Source organism: Halyomorpha halys, unplaced genomic scaffold (genome assembly GCF_000696795.3).
Source record: "Halyomorpha halys isolate HHAL.00 unplaced genomic scaffold, Hhal_1.1 Scaffold252.1, whole genome shotgun sequence".
Taxonomy (NCBI): Eukaryota; Metazoa; Arthropoda; class Insecta; order Hemiptera; family Pentatomidae; genus Halyomorpha; species Halyomorpha halys.
The window spans coordinates 2,142,201-2,164,026 of record NW_027108761.1 but is presented as its reverse complement, the minus strand read 5'-3'; the positions used below and the strand labels follow the sequence as shown (position 1 = coordinate 2,164,026).

The 21,826-nt window shown below is 30.9% G+C and overlaps 2 protein-coding genes and 1 long non-coding RNA gene across 10 annotated transcripts in view; 2 read left to right on the top strand and 1 right to left on the bottom strand.

Moving 5' to 3' along the window:
* LOC106680292 (uncharacterized) overlaps positions 1-13,357 on the bottom strand; it is a 29,479-nt gene extending 16,122 nt beyond the window's left edge. Inside the window, exons 1-3 of one of the 3 annotated variants that reach the window (XR_010843319.1) lie at positions 13,167-13,357; positions 12,998-13,082; positions 2,754-2,871 (exon numbers count right to left, since the gene is read on the bottom strand). This is a non-coding gene — a long non-coding RNA (uncharacterized lncRNA). Of the gene's footprint in view, positions 1-2,753; positions 3,468-3,833; positions 4,231-12,997; positions 13,083-13,166 lie in introns of those variants that run through there. The other 2 variants (XR_010843320.1, XR_010843318.1) reach the window with 2 other exon arrangements.
* Positions 11-11,068, top strand: LOC106680289 (ionotropic receptor 75a). 3 transcript variants are annotated; one of them, XM_014419870.3, is made up of 9 exons: positions 11-186; positions 2,168-2,337; positions 4,546-4,818; positions 7,399-7,532; positions 7,607-7,777; positions 7,847-8,058; positions 9,266-9,474; positions 9,600-9,871; positions 10,782-11,068. In XM_014419870.3, exons 1-9 carry the CDS (start codon positions 36-38, stop codon positions 10,999-11,001), a joined length of 1,812 nt encoding a protein of 603 aa, XP_014275356.3. In that variant the 5' UTR covers positions 11-35; the 3' UTR covers positions 11,002-11,068. The 3 variants fall into 3 exon arrangements, with proteins under 3 accessions (XP_014275356.3, XP_066903187.1, XP_066903186.1); XM_067047085.1 differs by lacking the exon at positions 11-186 and adding an exon at positions 1,382-1,579; XM_067047086.1 differs by lacking the exon at positions 4,546-4,818.
* Positions 13,358-13,460: 103 nt separating the features above from the next.
* LOC106680290 (uncharacterized) overlaps positions 13,461-21,826 on the top strand; it is a 16,203-nt gene continuing 7,837 nt past the window's right edge. For 2 of the 4 annotated variants that reach the window (XM_014419872.3, XM_067047087.1), the window contains exons 1-7: positions 13,464-13,602; positions 16,112-16,261; positions 16,610-16,760; positions 19,256-19,377; positions 19,470-19,578; positions 20,412-20,558; positions 20,668-20,826. In XM_014419872.3, the coding sequence (XP_014275358.1) occupies positions 19,511-19,578; positions 20,412-20,558; positions 20,668-20,826 (374 nt within the window). In that variant the 5' untranslated portion in view covers positions 13,464-13,602; positions 16,112-16,261; positions 16,610-16,760; positions 19,256-19,377; positions 19,470-19,510. Of the gene's footprint in view, positions 13,603-16,111; positions 16,262-16,609; positions 16,761-19,255; positions 19,378-19,469; positions 19,579-20,411; positions 20,559-20,667; positions 20,827-21,826 lie in introns of all 4 variants that reach the window. The other 2 variants (XM_014419873.3, XM_014419875.3) reach the window with 2 other exon arrangements.

The window sequence follows — 21,826 nt, the reverse complement described above, 5'->3', positions numbered from 1 at the left end:
TTGGCGATAGGAAAAGATAAACTGTTCAGTCCAGAATGAAACTGCTCAGAATGATTTTCTTTATTTTTTGTTATGAAGGAACTTGGTTAAGTTCTCACTGTTACATTCCTGATGGTATTCACGACGTGATAGACTTCTACTTCCGGGATCTGTTTGGGGCGCACTTGTATTTTTGCAAGTTGGAAGGTTTGGACAGAAATTCACACACCTTTGTATTAAATTTAAAAAAAAAAAAAAAAAAAAAAAAGGAAGTATTATGGTGCTTAGCTATTCTATGTAATAGCCATTTGCAAGTTATGGAATGTTTTTAACCTTACTGCAATACCAAATGAAGCAATTATATGTTTCATTGTTGACTGTACCAATAATAAATATTAAGACAAAAATATCATGTTTACAGAGTGTTTCAGGGTTTCCTAACTGAAAATATAATATAAATTGAGGATCTCAATGCAAGAAAAAATTCTCTGTGAAGAAATGTCCGTTAACACTTTGTCTAGGAGATATTCACGTCTAAAGATTTACGTTTAAATGAATTATATACGCTATAATAAATAAATAATTGTTCCAACTATTTTATTAAGGAAATTTAAACATTAACATTCACATAAAATTTTGTTCAAAGTGATTGCCTTGAGCATTAAGACAGGCTTAGCATCTTTCCACGAGAGCAGTAATGGCAGAATTGCACTGGATGTGTGTTATTTTCTCACAAGTTTAAACTATCTTTCTTCGTAAATAATTAAGTATAGACCGGGCTTGAATAGACTTTTTGTTTAGTGCCACCCCCTAAAAAATCCAGTGTTAACAGATTTGGAGAATATGACAATAACACATATCCAGTTCCATGTTAATATTCAGTTGCCATCTTTGTTTTAATCTGACAGCCTTAACGAAACCCTGCAAATTTGTTGGAAATGTTGGTTTACAATAAATAGTTTTCTTTTACTATTTTATACTTTTCTTGACTAGCAACCGGACTATCTTCCTACAATAGGGGTATTCATGATCTTTAGATTAACATGTTAAAGCGTGTTAAATGGAAAAAAATTATTTTAAATGGAGAAATATTTCCTTCTTTTTCCATGTTAAAACGATATAACATGTAACATGGCTGAGAGGCTGTTACTAGGTCTGTTAAATGGAGAATGACGTCACGAAACAGACCAGCTGAGCTAGTCACTGTTTTATTTGTTGTGTTAGGTTACTTACTCGTAGTTCGTTTTTTTCTTTTGTCTTGTGTTTTGGACTTTTTAAAAATACAATCAGTAGCCAAACTTTTACACTTCTACTTTTCACTTATTTTAGGCATGTTATAATAAATTACTGTAATCAAAACTTAGAAGTAAACAATAACATGAATTTTGGCAGGAAAGGTTACTAAACAAGTTGCTCAGAAAATCCTCAAGGAGCTCTTATGCATTTAACATGACTTTAAATAGGACTGATCACAATCCAATACTTATAACATTTAACATGGTAAAACATTTTACATTTAACACAATATCATGAATATCTAGTTGCATTCAGGCCACTGCTGCTAGAGAAGAAAGACGCCAAGACTGTCTTAATGCTCAAGGTAATCACTTTGAACAACATTCGTTTATTCGTTCATTCATACATACGAATATATATATATATATATATATACACATATTTAAAATTTGATTTCATGAATGAAACTAATACCTTCATTTCTTTTGTACGTCTTTTTCCAATCATTTATATACTTTTATGGTATTTATTCCTATGATTTTCTTCTTCAATTTTTGTTGCTTTTTTTTAGTCCTGAAGACGGCCTACATGTAGACCGAAACATAGTTTTTTTTTAATGTGCTAATTTTGACTGCTACTACCCAAACTATCTGCTTGTTAGTAATGGTTCTTCTTAATATTCATAGACCAAAAAAAAAAATTAAAAAACACCTAAAGGTTCTATTGAACGATCATCATTGAACATAAAAGATTTATCTTTTTCCGAATACTTTCTCAATGAAATAAAATTTTCGATTTATGCTTTTTATATATATATTCTTGATAGAGTAACGTACTCGTCTTAAAAAAATAAATATAAAATTCAAGCTGAATCGTTCTAATTAACTTTTATTGCTAGCAACCATATAATATTTAATGATTTTTATAAATACTATAAAATTGGCGCCTATAGATGCAGTGAAGGCTTTCAAAAGGTTCACTTCAGGAGGTCCTAAATACAACATTAGGCATAACCGTGATTTTCGAGAACCTCATGAACTGCTGATGTCTTATTGGCAACCTTCCAGGCTGGGGATTTTCTTGGACACCTCTTGCGACCATGGGATATTCTTCTTCAATTATGTGAGGATAAATATTATACTCCACCTAACTCAAATCTTACAATTAGTAATATCATTATAAGGTTTGTTTTCAGCTCATTAGATGAAGGAAGATGATCAGGTTGGCGGTGAAAAAAGTAGCTCAAATAGTATGAAACTATTTGTTATGCATCTAGGTTGCAGAGATCGGGGCTAAAAAAATTAACTTTTAATTCAAAACTTTATTTATTGATAGGTATCACAATTTGGCACAACGTTGTTGGGCAATAGGTAACAGTGATGACTTATCACATTCATACTAAAATAAAATAAATATATGAATGTAGAAATAAAAGTACATAAAATTTCTCTCTAAATATATACAAAGAGAAGGATAAAGATGAACATAATAAATCTATGTACATGAAAAAATAAATAAATAAAATAATCAACACTCACATTTACACTGAGGATTCCTGAGCCCACTCTATCTTCCACATGTGAGGGGTAGAGCAGAGGTCTTGAGATCCAGCGGATCCCTCTCACCGCGTCGCTGGTAATGAGCCAATGAAGAGGGCTAAAAACAAGAAACAAAAACTGAAAATATTGTAAACAGGGCAAGAGTATAAGATGATACGAAACACAGTATAAACTATGGCAGGACTGTCATATGTAAAACATATTGTGAAAATTATATAAAAATGAGCAAAGTAAATTATTTTTTATTTCTATTTTGTTTGGGGGCAGGTGGCTCAGTGGTTAGGTACTACATTGCGATCGTGATAAATTTCGAATTCGAGTTATCGATGAAAATACACGTTTTGTAGTTTCTTGAGTCCTATTAACCAAGTCTCACAAAATGATCTGTGTGTGAACAGCCTGGCTCAAAAACTAAAAGCCGTGCGAAACTGAAATCATATGTTTAAGACGGGTGTGGATATAAATGATAAAGCATCTTTATCGAAAAAATCGACCGGCCCAGTAGAATCGATTTTCAAATTTTTTCGAAAACAGCTCTAATGATTTTTATTAAACTCGGTGAATCAATATACAATTACGTGGTCTTTAATAACATATAGGTCTTGCCGTTATTGAAATAATCTCACAGGCTCAAATGCCAAATTTTCAAAAAAATCTTCTAAAGTTAAGTGTGATATAAACATTCATTTTCAAGTTGCTCAATGACAAACTGTAGTTATATCGATTTTAGATCACTTGCCGTTGTGAGCTCTTTGTTTGGCACTACTTGTGAAGTCTTTGTTGTGAGCACTTCGAAGCTAGTGTTCATTGTTCTCACTACAGTTTGAACGTCCAATGTTATATATATACCGTAACAAATAAAACAGTAAAAACATTTTATTTGTATCCACCTGTTCAACATAAAGAACCTTTAATTTTTTTTTATTTGATAAAAAATAACCAGTTTCATTGATGGTAATAATTGTAGGGGGCTAATAGTTTTTTAATGGAAAAATAAGAGAGATGAAGAATAAACAATACCATCAGATCTCAATATTATATTACCTTAAATACACTTACATTATTGGTTAGACAATAATTACAATCATAAAAGAAAAGGGCCCCTCCCAACTCAGAAGTCATTAAGAGTTTATCCAGTCACATACGCAAAAAACACAATAAATATAGCTTCCACCAAACTGGGACAATTATACACACACGCACTAATCTCATTATCATGAATTCAAAAACAAAAAAAAAAAACCTTCACCCGCTCTCGTTAGTCAGTGTTGTCCACGCAGTGTTGCCATCTCACAATAATAAACAATAGATAAATTAAAGAATTTTATGAATAACTAAAGATGACATGATTTTATAGAGAAGAATAAGTTGCAACTAAAAACTTAGAAAATCAGGTTATTTTGGTCATATTTTTCTTCAATCTATAATATATCTATAACACCGATATGCTTCCATCCATTATGAGTCACGAATGCATACAAACCTAGGTTCTAATCTGGATTCCCAATCGTAACCATCCACTCCAAGGTGTCAGAAAAGAAAATGTCCACCCGATCTTATAATACAACCTGTCATTGTAAAGCTTACCAATGCATAGTTTATTCATATGAAAATGTCGAATCGTATAAATTAGTCTGAATATTAACTTATTATACTTAATGATATTCAAATTTTTTTTTTAATCTACCGTCTTTCTCTGAAATGACACTTAATATTCCAATAAATTCAGTGTTAAAGAAACATAAATGAAATATTAATTCTTTTCCAACAGACCACAGATCTGTTCAATGCTAGCTACTCTTGGATCGTATGGTCCGAGGAAGTGAACTTCACCATGTTTGAAGATACGAGACTGTCAGCTGACAGTGAGGTAAAGGTGGTGAAACCAGGACTAGAGATCTATGACATCCACAGGGTCCACATCTCCAGCGAACTGAAGTCGAAACTGGTTGCTTCCTGGAACGCCACTGACGCTTTGGTACAGATAAGTCCATCGATGGATAGGAGAGACTTCGGAGGGTTTACATTCACAGCATCCATCATGGTGATTCTTTATGATATTTTTAAATAAACATTTGAGTGTTTTTTCAAGCCCTGAAGAGAAAGGATTAAAAAAAATTATATTTTTTTAAACTTAGACATAATAAAAGACACGGCTTTATAACGCAGGAACACATTTCTAAACTACCGATCCTAAACCTCTTCCAAATATTCCAAGAGCTCGGTGATAAAAAGGAAGCTATTTCATCCCACTGTTTGATTACTTTAATGAAAACGATATATAGTTACTACAGAGTCTAAATTGATTACTTTGACAACCATAGTTAGGGGAATAAACAATTCCGGCTGTTTGAAAACATTACAATCAAATCTATTTGTTATTCGGAGCTCCATATCTTTAAAACTATCTACAGCACAAAAAAGATAGAATGGAATTGAACATCATTTTAAGTAGTGTAAATGTGCTAAAATATGATCTGTCGAGGTGGCTGTGTATAATCCAATTTAGGAGGTGAGGTACTCTATATCCGAAAGCCTCGTCAATGCATGATCATTAGGTAAGATAATTTGGATAGGAGGTGAATTTACATTATCATTGGCGAGTTTTATGAAGATGGAAAGTTCACTCCGTCGTGAAGGGGATGGCAAGTCCCTATAAATACTATCTGTTGTTTCTTGCAGGAACGGTATTTACTTCCATGACTCCCTCTGTAAGGTATTCGCTTGCAGTCGAAAGTGCAGCCGTCTCTATAGTTATTCATTGTAGCTTCTAACGAAAGAACAGCTGGTACAAAAAGGAGGTGAAATCCAAGCAGAATTAAATAACACTATTCTGATACGAAAAAAAAATCACTATAATGTACTGATCCACTTAAAAATATTATCACTTATTGCCTCCTAACGAAGCATTTACACTTCCTTTTCTCAATTTTATGTTTAGTGGTACTTCTTGCTTGAAATCACCATTAAGAGACTCTACGTATAATACGTTATCTTTTAGTGGATCAGATGATTCTATTGTGATTTTTATTTATTCAAATGATACATTTAGGAATATTACAACATATTACATGATTGTTACTAGTATGAAACTAAAATATATACTAGAAATAATACATATATAAATTACGACGTTTGTCTGGTGTCGTAGTGGTTCACGTCTCACCTGTTAGGTTGCATCTTGTCGACTCGTAACGGTAAAACGGTTTCTAGTGCGCTTATCAATAGATAGTAGCAAGATCGTTACAATCTCTATTAGAGCTTTTACGTTCAATAGTTCCGGAGATACATTGTTTCAAGAAGTAATTTTTTTCTAAAAAAAGAAAAATCAATATTTCATAAGTTTTATCTTGGTATATATCATGGAAACTACTCCAACGTACGAGTTAGTTCACAAATGAGAAGTAGCAGCAGGTACTACTAACCATGATATTCCCCCAAAATTGATTCAAAAATATTTATTTTTAAAAACAATTTGCTTTTTGAAAAACTGTATATCGAGAACTATTTAACGTAAAGTGTTCTATTAGAATTCATATTTTAGAAATTTTACTCTATTAATGTGCTACAAATTTTTTTTAGTGTAGTGAGTAGTTTCATGGATTTAACGATATGGAACACCGAATGAAAAGTGAACAAAATTTTAGATTTTTTTCGAACAAAATAAACTTCAGGGCGCGTGCAATAATTCAATATTTACTTTTCAATGATATTTACTACATCCCTGGTATAGTATAAGTAAATATTGAACCTTTTTCCAACAGAAAAAGGCGCATTTTTTTCTTTGTTTGAAAGAACAAAAAGAAAAATGATTTTTTTGTAACTTCTGGAACAGTCGTAATTTTTTATTTTCACTTACTATGGTTGGTAGAGTCATCAATTTAATTTAGACTGTACTTATAGTTCTCATTAAAGTGGTCGAAAATTGGGGTGAAATAACTTATTTTTTTCTGCCCTTAGGCTCTTGGATGGCGCTGAAAAAGAATCCTACTTTTAAGGTTATCATACAATTTTTCTTTAACTTTCTCGTCAATATTGAAATCAAATCATCCTTCTCTACTTTATTCAAAATGGCTTTTGTGATAAATGGCGTAAACCTTTCGTTAAACTAGATCGATATATTTATAAACTGGAACTTTAATAGATGTACTGTCATAATACTATAACTCATAACTTCACATTTCTATGTGAAGACTTGTTATCGGTGCATTTATAGATAAAGTTAAATTCTCTTATTCGATTACAGGACTCAAACTCCAAATAAAAATTACTATCGGACCAATTCTTAGACCTTATAAGTCGAATTTGGAGTTCTGGATGACTCAGTTACTCAAAGTTATCTTGACAAAAGTTAAATTCTTTACTAGATACTCAGTTTAGTTAACTAGCCTTGTATCAGTATATATGCTAGTAAACCAGTTGCGAGTATCACCACTATTTCTAGTTTTGCTGTCTACTAAATATTGCTAGTTATTTGGCTATAGAGTGGGTGGAAAGTTTTTTATTCTGTCATTGCTATCGCACTAGTTGATTTGCTTTAAGTGATGGAAGTATTTCTATTCTGTTAAGTTAATAGCTATTTTACCAATTTAATTCTCTGAGATTTATTTTTTCTGTCTCATAGATGATTGATATTAAGTTCAATGAAAGCAACCTTCTAGAACCTCTATTAGACAAAACGTACGAGCCGGGCAAAGACATGGTACGCAGATACGGTCTGGCTGTATTCTTGCACGTCGCAGAATTATACAATTTCACGTGAGTAGACATAAGACGATTTGTTTATAATCATTAATAAATGTATACATCTAATTATGATTGGATTTCTTCAGATACAATTATATCCTTACTAACGCTTGGGGTGATCCACAACCTGATGGTACCTGGACAGGGATGGTGGGCCAGGTTGCGAGAGGAGAGGCCGAGTTCGGATTGGCTCCAGCGAAGTACATCGTACAACGATTTGAGATAATCGATTTCATAAATTCCATGCACATCGTAAAGTAAGGGCGTAAATGACTGTTCCCAGAATGTATATTACGAAACGTTGTTCTAACCTAGGAACATTTTAGATGCTGCTTCACATTCTTGCAGCCAAAGCTATTTGGTTCTGCGAAAGCTCTTGTGTTACCGCTCGATGAAATAGTGTGGGTGTGCCTGGCAGTGCTTGGCATCCTTTCCGTTATAGTGTTTAGAATACTAGCCAAGTACGACAACACTGGTCTGAGTAATGACAGCTGGGGCGGGAGCGCTCTTCTAGTTGTGGGTGCTATTAGCCAACAAGGTGAGCACTATATATAATTTACATTACAAAACCCTAACATCCTACCCCAGTAGCAGCGGTTCCCAACATTTTTTTACATTTTCCTTCTCTCTCTATTTTCTTTTTTGTAATATTTTGAGTTAGTGGCTTTTGCTTGAGGCCTCCCAGGGTACCAAAACCCCCTAGTTTTGGAAACCACTAGTGTAGACAAATGTCCTCAAGTTTCTGCTGTGGGGTGAACCTTAAATTATGGATCCCCTCTGCCAATATTTCTACCATATTTGACTGCAGGGATACCACCCACAAACCAACCTGGACACACAAGAAGTTCTGCACATCACTCTGCTTTTACAGATTGATTTCATTCTCTCCTATCTTAAGTCATGTTTCACGAATTTCTATTGATGTCTCACCTAACAAATTCATTATTATATTGCATTTTGGTAGTTACAACACAACCTCATTTTCATCAGGGCCTCAGCTGATTTGTTGTTATCTCTGGAGGTCTTGTGGATGGAAGGAAAGTTGGGCAATGCCATCCACAAATGCTGGAAGTTTATGCTCTTTACTAGAGTTCAAAACCTGGACAAGATCGATCATTGAGTATTATGATGTTTTTGGAAAGGTGTAAATATCTGTAAGTTAGCAGACATTTATCGCTCTGGTACAAAAATGAAGAAAACTTAAACGTATTCAGTTTAACATATTTTTTTTATTTTAACTTTACCTTACCAATGTATACAAAAATAATTTTAAAATTTGTAGAAAAAGGAAGTGTGCATAAATTAATAAAATTTTATCTGAACCAAGATCTATTGCGATTATCGTCATATAAAATATCTAGTTTCTTCTTTCAAAATACCTATGTTAGTCATACTAAACTTGCATTTTTTAATTTAACTGTGCTATAGACAGAATGTGTTTACAGAAAAATCTTGATAGACAGAATGTCTATTGAGAAAAAAAAATTGTTCCAAACTTACAAAAATAGGACAAATAAAATCAATCTGCACCACTACAACCAATGGATGTGCCTGGAGGTGATATGATTTCGAACATATCAAAGTAAAATTTATTTATGGTCAATGTCCAAATGATAAAAGCCGCTTCTTTGAAATTAAAATTTGATTGGTTTTGGTTTTGGATTTTCCAATAGTAATTTAATTACATTTTAGGTCTCTTTTTTGATCTTTACTCCCACTGTTTATACAATTTGCTTTGTTTCTAGGAATACCAGATAATACAGAAAAGGTTTCAACAAGAATAGTTTATATATTTCTACTTATTGTATCCTTCTTTGTTGCGGTGTACTATAACACAGCAATTCTGAATGGTCTCTTGCTACCAGCCCCAAACGCAATCCAGGACATAGAGCAGTTGCTAAAAAGTGACATCAAACTGGGCATGCTGGACATTCCCTACCTTCGAAATGAATTGGTTTGCTTCTAACTAATTTTTTATTTTACTTTTTTGAAAAATATAACCTCAATCAAAAGACATTATACTATTAATTTTATTAAATTTCAACTCCTTTTCTCTTAGTAAACGTTGAATTTTTACAGATACAGAACGATACTATGACAATAAGAGTACGAGAAAAAATAGCAAAAGCAAAGCCCAAACAAATCTTCTACAGTGTACCAGATGGAGTCAGGATGATAAAAAAAGGCAAATTTGCTTTATTCACTGAAGATGAAGCAATTTACACTGAAATACTGCATCAAATGACTGATGGTGAAGTTTGTTCTGTGTCTGAAGTGCTAAAGTACAATCCTTTTCACGTAGGTGCAGTTGCAAAGAAAAATTCTCCTTACAAAGAGTTATTCAACAGAGCGTAAGTATTTGTAATTCATTGACAAAAGTATAAATGATTTTAATATTGTCCCTTTGATAGCAATACTAATAGGTTAGCAGAGGATAATTATAGGTTACCACTCATATTAGACTAATCTGTTCGCTGGCAAGGAACAGCATTGAGTTTAAATGTTCTAGAAAGAACTAGACAAGTTATTTTGGTACATTTATATATTTTGTTCATTTAATAATAATAATTTATTTTTATTTTAAATAAAAATAATAATAACTAAATGTTAAACTATCTGTTTTTCAGAATTTTTTATGTTCTTGACAACAGTTAACATTTTTTATTTTATTTTATAGTGTATATAATTATTATTTAAACTTATTATGACAAATAAATTTATTTAAAAAATTTGTATATCCATCACTTAACTTGTAACATTCTCAGAAATTCAGTCTTTGTTTCATAAAATTCCTTGATTGATAAGTTTCTTCTTAAAATTCTCTTAATTTTCCCTGATTGTACCAAATTAAAAAAAATTACCTGACCTTTTCAGGTTTTCTAGGCCGAGTAGACACTCTATTTGAGTAATATAGATTGATTCAAATATTGACAAAATTAGGGATGTTATACTTATTCAATTATCTCCTTAAAAATCTGTTTCAGTTTTTTTTTACAATATTTTAGCAACCATTCCTTGGATATGATTCACTAAGTGTTTAATTTTTCTTAAATCTGAAAAAATGTTTGAAAATATTTAAATATAAAATACTATTTTATTTTATTCTATATTAAATTATTATTAGATAATAGGAATAATCCATATTAATGGAAGCTGTTCAAAGTTAAATTTATCTTAAATCATTGAAGTTTATTTTATTAACTAGCTTTTGTTTTGTTTTTAATCTTTTCATCAGCTGTACCTTATTTATTTATTTTTTAGATTTGCAGTAATGAGAGAAAGAGGGATTCTCAAACGACAACTAGAACACTGGTTAGTCAAAAAGCCAGAATGTAATTGGAAGCAAGATGCCTTAAGTCTCAGTATGGAACCATTGGCATTAGCATATGCACTTTTCAGTTTTGGAGCTATTTTTTCATTTTTCATTCTTGGTTTTGAAATTATTCATAGTAAAAAAAGCAAAAAAAAAGCTTTTGACTAATCTGCATAGAATTTATTAGTGAATAATAGAAAATAGTGCAATTGTTATGTATTACACCTTAAAAACAGACATTGTACTCAATTTTCACCCAATCTTTTTAATGTGTTTTATAATCTACTATAAATTTTTGTTTTACCTTTCCCATCTATTTTCCCTAAAAGCATAATCATTTTATTGTAATATAATTGTAGCGTTCATTGTACGATTTGTAAGCCTACAAGATGCCACTTAATATAAAGCTATAGACCATCAACTTAAATGTTCTACAAAGCCACATTAGAACACTAACAATTACCATATAGCTTCTTAACCTTTCTTCTGAGGCATAAAACTGGGCCCTCAATAACTCAGAAGTACTCAGTGACCCACAATACTGGCCTAATCCAGAAATCAAACCCAATGATGGAATCATTTTTTATATCTAGAGCAATTATTGCAAAATATTGTTTTTCATTCTTTTTTTCATCTTACTCCTTCAATTATTTTATAGAAAATTTTAACTACTATCCTAATTGCATCCACCATCGATCTTGTTTTTTTTTTAATTATGTTTAATCCTTGAAAAATTCCTCGACTCAGTGAATTCCTATAGCATGGTCCACAGGAGATTCTCGAATTCATTATCCATTGTATCCAACAAGTAGAAATGAAGGTAGATTGACAGATTCTATAAACTTCCTTTATCCTTTGAGATTATTTTCAGACACTGTCTTTTGTGGGAAAGGACCTTCAAGTAGGCAGGAACTGAATATTCCCTGAAGTGGTCTGGTTGCTTTATGAGAGCTACATTTAAAATTTTGTCTGATATGGGAGTCTCATGATGACATGTCCCTCAACACTTCCTCAGTATTACAGAAAAGTATCTGATGTAGATGGAGTCTATCCAACCAGCAGTTTCTGGCTGTTCCAAGCATACCATAATATTGTATAACTAATCTAACGATGTAAATAATACTGTCACTTTTTGATAATGTTAAACGGCACAACACTTTTTCAAATTCACCATTATGCATTTTAATGAAAATATTTTGAAAATCAAAATATCATTTTACCTACTGAATCCATAAAACATTGCTTAATAGATAAATAAATTTGATGATCAAATTTCATTAGAATTTATTCACTACAATTTTCAAGCTACCTATTCTGTAATGTTAAATAATGATGAATAAGTTATTTAAACTAGAATTTTTCTATTCACACATATTTAGGACAAATATCACTTAATGATTAATTATGTTTAATTAATTGAAATTTATATACTTACTCTAATTTTAAAATACTTTTAACCGCACTATTTTTCATCTTTTCTTTTATTCGTATACCAAAAAATATTGCTAAAATAATGGAGTATATGTAGCTGACCTTATTCTTAATAAAAGGAAGTTGATTAGGGAGAAGGAAAGGAAGAGGCCAGTGAAGAGAACACTGATAATAATATATTTATGATACAATAATACTAAATATTATGTATGTGCCTTGAGAAAAATTCTGAATTGACCGAGTCCTCTCATAGGATCAAGATTATAGTACATGAGAGTCATAAGACCTATCATCACCTATGGTTCTAAGACATTAGAAAGCAAGTTGTTGGTACAGGAGAGATGCAATTTGTGTTGGATTTGGGCCCTGTAAGCGAACATAGACAACGGAGAATTCACACGAATGTGGTGTTGCACCAGATACACACGAAACGAGATTTGGTGTCAATTTTCCCACAAATTTGCCTAGAATCAGTCTCGAAATGCTTATTCAAAGACTGATCTGGTGAAAGCCATGGCAGGGTAAGACCACTCATGGCGTGGCTGGACAAAGTGCAAGAAACTTTGAAAAAGACGGGCATTAGATGGTGGATGCTTGCCTGGGACAGGAGAGAGTGGAGATAGATTATAAGAGAGGCCCAGGTTCTACAGGTAGGACTGTACCACCAATAAATAAATTGATAGGAACTACTTATTAATAGTCTATTATTGATATTAATGGTTTATATATTTACAGATATATAGATCATCCTAGGATTTCTTTCTTAATTAATAATATTATTGTTGTCTTCACTAACCACACCTTATGACCAACTCCTCCTAATAAAATAATAATAACATTAATGTATGATTATAAAATATACATACAATATGAACATGAAAACTACTTGAGTAAAATAATACCAAATCCAGAGATTCTATCATTTTAATATTTGAACACCCCCTTCATTCAGAATTGTTACCAAACTTGATCTATAATTGGGTTTTTAATTACAAAATCGGATCCTTAATTTATTTATAAATGATCCAGTGAAGATTGAAGTATTCAATTCTAATTTAATAATGAATTATTCATTATTCTTATTTATTTACAAAAAGTATTTAGTTTTGTAACCCTGAATTGAATAATCAATGGAAAAAATAAATATTCAGCTATACAATTAGCAAAACATATGACTTCACCATAACCACTAACTATAACATTAGGCATATGATTTCAAGAATAAACATGTCAATACACTCTACATTTCACAATTAGTATTGATGTTTAAATTTCCAAATTCTAGTGTTTACATTATGTTTGATCTTCGTAATGTTCATTATTACCCTGCTAATGAAAGTAAGTACACACTTCATTTGTTATCATTACAAATACACAAACTGAATGAATTGTATACATTCATCAGCATCATACTATAAGTAGGAGTGTTTGAATTTTCTGATGGTTTGTGAGCATGATAAAAGTCAAGGCAATCATATATTGCAATTTATACAGTGTTAAATAAATGGAGTAAAATGAACTATATGTATAATAAAAAGCAGTGAATTTGATGAATAAAGATTTTTTTAAAATATCATTTTATGATATTAAAAATTTTATTGCCTTATACAAGAGAAAAATAATTTCATGAGAATCCTACTCATTAATTATGTGCAGAGATAGCATTCAAGATGATAAATTGCCATTTGAAAGATTTAAAAAAAAGAAAATTTTTGTACTATTTAAAAAAAAAAAAATCAACAGATCATTCTAGAGAAGTGATACTCCCTCAAGGTTCTGTAGAACACCGGGGTTCTGTGAGTCTCTTCCAGGAGTTATGGAAAATAATTCAGGACTTGGTCATTCCATGTCAACTCAGGACAGTTTTGTACCTTACCAGATTTTCTCTTCAATTTATATGGCTTTGTAGCTATTGTATTCTATTTTAGCTTTGGCTGTTAAGAGAGCATTTGACTCAATTTGTATCAAATGATAATGTAGGGGTTCAGCTATTTACCTACTATTAGCAAAATGGTTCCACCATTATCCTAATAGTACCAAAAGGGTTCCTCCATTCCCCTACTAACATCAAAAGAGTTCGGTCACCAAATAAAAAGGTTAGAAATCACTGTTCTAGAGACATCTTGTTCTAACCATCATTTGGTAGGATATTTATAATTTTCTCCCTTCGAAGATTTATATAGAATGAAGTGATGATTTATTATTCTTTTTATATATATATAAAGATTTTTCAGCCTTATGAAGTTTCATAGTTACAGCGACAAAATTGTTCTCATATCAGATAACATCATAAGATAATGTTATAATATTATTCAGTATGTGAGTCATCGACAAAGTAGTTTACAAAGCCTTAACAACTTATTCCCTAGCAGTGTGGATATTTTGAGAAAACAGATGTTCAACAAAATCATCTTTAGCAGCCGTTCTCACCGAAAGGGACAGAAGTGATGTCCAGATCATTTTTTAGCATGATGCAGTATCTGAAAGTGAAAATTTTGTTTTAGCAGTGAAATATTTCTTTTGTGTAGATTTTTTTTTAATTTGTCAATACATATATTAGTTCCTTTTCCATTATATTTCAGAAGTCAGAATACTGTGTACACACAAATTATGATCTTTTTTGTTGGAGCTGATAGGCTATGAAATTAAGGCAAAAATATAAGCGTCCAGAGCATGGCTATCACAGTCCTGTCTTCAACAAATTTAATGGCAGAACCAAGACTGACTGGGGCATGACATTTTAAGATAGTTTTCAGTTTTTCTAGCACTCCAATAATTACCCAAGAACAGTACAGCCACAAGGAAGGTGTAGCCTGTCCTTTAGTTGGTAGGTTTGACCAATTATCAAGTTTAATGGCTCAAATTACTTGGTGATATCATGTGATAGTTTTTAAACAGTTCAAAATATTGCTGTCTCGTCATGGTCCTGTTCAACTGCATTCTTCTTTATTTCTTATCTTTATAATTAAAAAAGCTATTGTCTGAAAGGACAGTACAACCAATAAGTCATAGCATTAGTTAAGCATTACCTTAATATCTTAGCTGTCTTCTTTATATTTCTCTGTATTCTTTTCCCACTTAGAAGATGATGAGTAAACTTAATACTCCTAGATGATGTAATAACAACAGAGGATTATCAAACAAGCTGAAAGATTATTATTGTCAATTAAAATAGTATTTAAATTTATAATACCTACAATAATAAAATGAGGCTTGTCAGCGTTGGATTGAGGCTTCTCCACAACAAATATGGAGGAAGATAGAGAAATTATTTACTTCTTGAAGAAGTTTGTCGGGGGGTGCGGTCAGCAAAGAACAACATAAATAAACAAAACCATATTTATTTATTTTATGCCGACGTTTCGACCTGAGTTTCAGGTCTTCATCAGGGGTTGTGTCTTAGAGGAGGGAAATATTCGTACAGTACGAATATTTCCCTCCTCTAACACACAACCCCTGATGAAGACCTGAAACTCAGGTCGAAACGTCGGCATAAAATAAATAAATATGGTTTTGTTTATTTATGTTGTTCTTTGCTGACCGCACCCCCCGACAAACTTCTTCAAGCATTAATCTACGGTCAACTATCTACACCTCAATAGAAATTATTTACAGTGTCATTCTTGACTGTATTTTTATTAAATAAAATAATTCTTTATAACTGATTAATGTTTGTTTCATACAATTTTCTAATCTAATATTGATATTAAATGCACCTCACAATTTGTATATGGCCAGGTTCAAACTTACTTTTGAACAATAATGTTATCTTTTAAAGACATTATGTATATATATTTAAGGGAACTGGAAGATAATACATCCAATAATTTAGACCATTTTATTTTAGGAAACACAAGTTTGGGGATAAATCAACTATCACTAAGGATTTTATAAAGAAGCCAATTTGTCCCTTCCGATAAAGAAAAATTTAGTAGTAGTGTTTCCAAAACCACAGCATCCTTATTGGGTTAAAAAAAAATTGTGATACTCTTGTTGGGTAAAAAAAATATCCTTTTATTACGTTAAAATGTTTTGTATACAATTCTCTGACTGCTAAATTTTGTCTCAAGTTTGTTAATTGACTATGGCAAATCAAATTAAATTCAATAGGGATAGAATTTAGCAAAAGCTATCCAGGTTGTAAGGAAAAAGTCTCTTGAACTAGACCTTTCTTTCAGGATCACTTCTCATATGATATTTTTTTTTTCAGTTTCACCATTTATTGAAAAATACCCAGCTATAGTGAATACTGTTTCAAGAATAATATCAAACTAGAATCATACCTATCTGTGATTACTATTTTCTTCTAGTATTAGAAGAAAATTAATTCTTTTATCTGTTACAGTCACAACCGAGAAATAAGGATTTATCAAAATGTGAACCAATAATATTGTTATACGAAGGTGAAAAATTTCAATAGTAACTCAACATCAGACAATATATCAGTTGAAACTGGTATTTGAAAAATATGACATCCCAATATCTTTGAAAAAAATGTAAATATTGTCCTTTCATTTATTTTACTTCATATCATTATAATTGTATTGTTATCTTGAACCACTTTCGATTATCAAAAACTATCAGTAACAAAGTGCAGCTTTTGGTAAGGAAAAACCCTTAGTGTACAAGCTCCTGACAGTCAGAAGTGATCTTTAGACCAGGCCTAGTGATGCACAATTTTATCGCTTACTGAAGTTTCTTCTTTACATGAGTCAAGTAGTTTTTTACTCTTAGTTTTTATCCTATTTTGAGCCTGAGTCCGAATGCATCAGTTTTCATCAAGTACTAAGCCAACTAATAAAGTAGTTGACAAGATACGACATAAACTAAAGAACCAGATGGTTAACCGAAAAAACCCACAAAATTATTACATCATAGTTACCTAACTATTTCTATCATAATCTTAAAATACAGGCATACATCTACATGTCTGTAAAAGTTTTAATTTGTTGTTTAATTAATTACTGTTGGAAAACCAAAGATTTTAGAAAAAGTAATATGTAACATAAAAAGTTGTAAAAGGTAATGGAGAATGAGGAAATGCTTATAAACAACAAAATTATTTATAATAATAATTAATAAAGAGAGAGAAAGAAATACTTTATTCATTCATGCTGCCCAAATACATCGGGTTGCTACATTACACAGCATACTGATCAATCCATGACTGGACAAATATAAGTTACATATTTTTACATGATATAATATAATATATAGATAACATTTTTTTTTTCTTTCAGTTTTCTTTTACAATTAATACCAGTCTACAAACTAACTACGAGTTTTTCGATTTATTCCTTTTTTTTTTCTTTCCCTTCCATTTCACAACCCCTATTTCATTTGATTAAAAAATTCCCCTATATAACAAATATTAAAATATTTAAAATAATAAAAAATAATAACTAAAACAACAAATAAGATTTGCGATGCATGCATGCCATCCCACTTCTGGATAAACTCCCATACTCATTAATTTCCATGCATGTGGTGGTGTATGATTCCCAGGGAGTCAAGTATTATATTTTCTGTCATCTTAGCCACGTCCTGGACATCGACCCCGAGCTCCTCCATGAAGCTCCTAGTTGTGCTGGGAATCGTTCCACGGGCTCCGAACCAGAGGCCTCTCACGTTGAAGTCTCATTCTCCGAAGCCCTCACGGAACTTCTCCTTGAGGAAAGGGATACATTTATCGTAGATTTCCTTCTTTTTCCTATCTACCTTATTTGTCTGGTCAAGGTCGTTATTTTCATATCTCACGATGGGATCCAGAATGATTGCCGACTTCCCTTTCTTAGGGAAAGCTACAATATCCGCATATCTTGTGGATCCATCCGTATCTACGCAGTAGACCTCGTCAAAGCAGGCAAAATCTCTTTCTTTTAGGAGCTTCATTAACTCGTATTTCACTCTATGATGTCGGCGTGTTATTAGGAGGGAGTTGTTGGGGCATTTCCCCAGCACATTTGCTGGTGTTTCCGGCTCTCTGTTGTATTTCCGACAGAGGGACCCAACTTCTCTATCCTGTCCGCTGACACCTGGGACTCCACGTAGGGGTGCATAATTTATATTCAATTTCAGGGCATTGGACCATTCAGACCCGTAAGTATTTGTTTATAAGTAATAAAAACTCTGCTCTAAGATAGTTTAACTGTGCAGGTATATGCATATTAAGCTCAATATCGCCAGTCTAATAAAGGTTTTTGTTGCCATATTTATTAAATGGTAACTTTTTTTTTTTTTTATTTCAATTAATCTACACATGAACCTTTCAATTGAAAGGATGATCAACTCCATAAAATCATTCTTAGTATATTAAATATTGATTCTATATCAATTTAGCATTGAATAAATGGTTAAGAGCAGAGTGTAAATTTTAGTGATCTGTTATATTTTTATATTTCTGCCCTATGTTTGCCAAAAGAAAAATGTTACTATTGTTCATTGATAAATATTATTAAAAATATTCTTCTGAAATCTGTTGAATTTGAAGTTAGTCAAACTGAAAAGCTTATTGGGAAAATTAATATGAGAAAGTTTTGCCAAGTGAATAATATGGAAGTATATGTTATGAAATGAGCGAGGATAAATTTTAAAGCAAAGTAGGATGATAAGTGACAGTTGTGTGAATTGTGCGATCAGCAAATAAACAAAAAATTATTTATTCTTGCCCACGTTTCGACCTGAATTTCAAGTCTTCATCAGGGCTAAAAAAACAAAAAAGAGAAAACAGTCATTATTCTTTTTATATAGATGTTTTATATATGTTCATAATTTTATAGATGTTTAATATATGTTTATAATTTTATATTTATTAGATATTTATATAGATGGTAGAAATATTAAAAATAAAAATTGTTGACATGGATAAAACATATATATTATATTAGACTAGACATATAAATGAAAATAGAGTAATTTTTTTATGATTAAGTTAATAGTGTAGAAAATAACAAAATAATTTTTATTTTTAATTACTGTATTTTTTTCTAAGCTATTTTGCAGATAGAAACTGTACATGATGGAAGGATATGGATGCCATTTTTCAACTAAGCACACATTAAAACATATAATTTAGTAAAAAAAATCCCATACCGCTGAAAACTATTTTATTTTGTAATTTTTTTTTTTTTATTGCAAAACTGTGTTATTAATACATGAAGTTACAATCTAATAGATCACTAATTATGATTAATTTATTTTTGTAGAAAACAAAGAAGACAAACCACTGAAATATTCAAACATTGGAATGGACAACAGAAACTTCCCTGATGGTTATTATAACTATGGAGAGTATAATGGATACCAGAATTACAGGTTCTCATTTTAGTGTGCTTACAATCAATGTGTTTTCATTTTAACTTTTAATTTTAAATCAATTTTATTAGTTACTAAATTAATAACATCATAATCAATTATTGATGAAATTTCGATTTTTTTTTAATGTTTTCAGTGTAAATGATAAAATATTTTTTTTAACAGCGAAAATACTTTTTTTATTTGAATAAAAACAAAGTAAAACATAAATGCTATTATAAACATTGGAAACAAGAATAATTTTTAATCTATATGTATAAAAACAAAAATATTTCTTTATAAAAGTTGAGTGGATAGTAGACAGACAAGAGCCTAGGTTTTTAAGCATTTTTGTATTTAGTTTTGAACGCATCTTTTAAACAGCTTATCAAATATCTTTATGTACTAGCTGATAAATGCATTTAATATGAATTAAAAAAAATTAAAATGGAACATTGGAGACAAAATTACAGATTATAATTATAACAAAAATCAGCAAAATAATATTACCTTCAATAATGGGATTCATAGGCAATGTTTGTTGCCTACTTTCTTCAGAAATGGTTAATATTATTTAAATTTCCATAAGTAAGTTTTTTGTGTTTAAGTTTAAATTTGAATCAAGAAATTGGATTTTTCAATTTATATGTTATATGTTATTTAACTTTAATTAGAAACAGATAGAGAAAAGATCCAAAAGGTAGAAAAGGTGTATAAAATAGTATATACATAGTACAATGATAATAAATAATCTCACTTTCATTAACACCCATTGTAGTCTTTTTTTACTAAACATTATCAAAAATACTAATTATCAAATTATTTTATATATATACATACTTTTTTATCAACAGGCTTGGAGCAGCATCAGGGAATGAAAATTTACTGCCTAGAGAATCTCTTCTAAAAGCTTCTGACGAAAATAAACCTTATTACAGAAGTCAAGAAAATTTTCAGAATAGTTATCCTGATGATCAATTATGGAATATGCAAACAAGAAGGTAATTGCAAATTTAAACCCAAAATGTCAGATTGATAGTCAATTAAAAACACTTTACAAACATTAATATGCTTAAAGGTATATGTCAACTTATATATTTGTTTTTCAAGGGTGCCAAACTCTTCCTATTCAATGTTCTCACCATCATTTAAGCAAAACGTAAATCAGTCTGTGATGAATTCACAGATACGAGATAACCTGGCTCAGAAACGTGACTTGCCACTTAAAGGAATTCTAGTAGGTGGACACAATGGAAATAATATGGAAGGGTAATAAATATTGAATATCTTATTTACTAAACACACTGTTGCTCCAATTTTGTATAATACAAAGTGTATTATAAGAATACATTACATCATTGCTTTATTGCCAAATATTTAGATAAGATAATTCACATTAATAAAAATAAAATATATTTACCAAATAAAGAAAATTGACTGTTAACTATATCATATTCCTATGGGATTAATATTGTCTAAAACATATAGAATCTTAATTTAATTGTATAATCTATAAAAATGCCAATCTTTTATTGTTGATTTGTTCCAACACTCTTACGTATTCCATATCATGGTGGCTGGACAACCTTTTCTCTATTTGACCTATTCCGTAAAAACTGCAAATTGTATAAAAAAATGAAAGGGAGGTAAGTTGTAGGTAATTTTCTCATCTTTATTATTATTCAGAAAACTTTATTTTTGCATAAAAAGCTTACTTTTTAAATCATAAGATAAAAACTGGAAAAAAAAAATTAATTTAAAGTATTTTTTAATAATTTATCAGATTTTCTTTAGACAACTTCAGATTTATTTTCAGTACCCCATAAGACATTAAAAATAATTACACCGCAATGTTCCACTTCAAATTAATAAACTAACATTTGACTTGCCTTTACATTAATTGATCCTATCTGGAAGAAATTAAACAATTTCGATTAATAACCCGTGTGAATCATCTTCCTGAGACCAAAATTAAAACAAAGTCTATTCTGGCTCAATTGTACCAGGGTGATTCTCTAGCATGCTTGGTTGGTTTTATTTACTTGTTTTATAACAAAATATTTAACATGGCATTCACTGAATAGATACAGAAAGTGCCCTGTATGGAATGGTATACAGAAAATATATAGGGAGATGGTCAGGGTTGCGGTCAATAGTGAAACAAAAATAGTTTACAACTATTTATTTTCCAACGTTTCGCCCCACTTTGCAGGGCTTCATCAGGGCTAAAAAGATACAAAATGAAACTATGTTAAGATAAAATGATAGA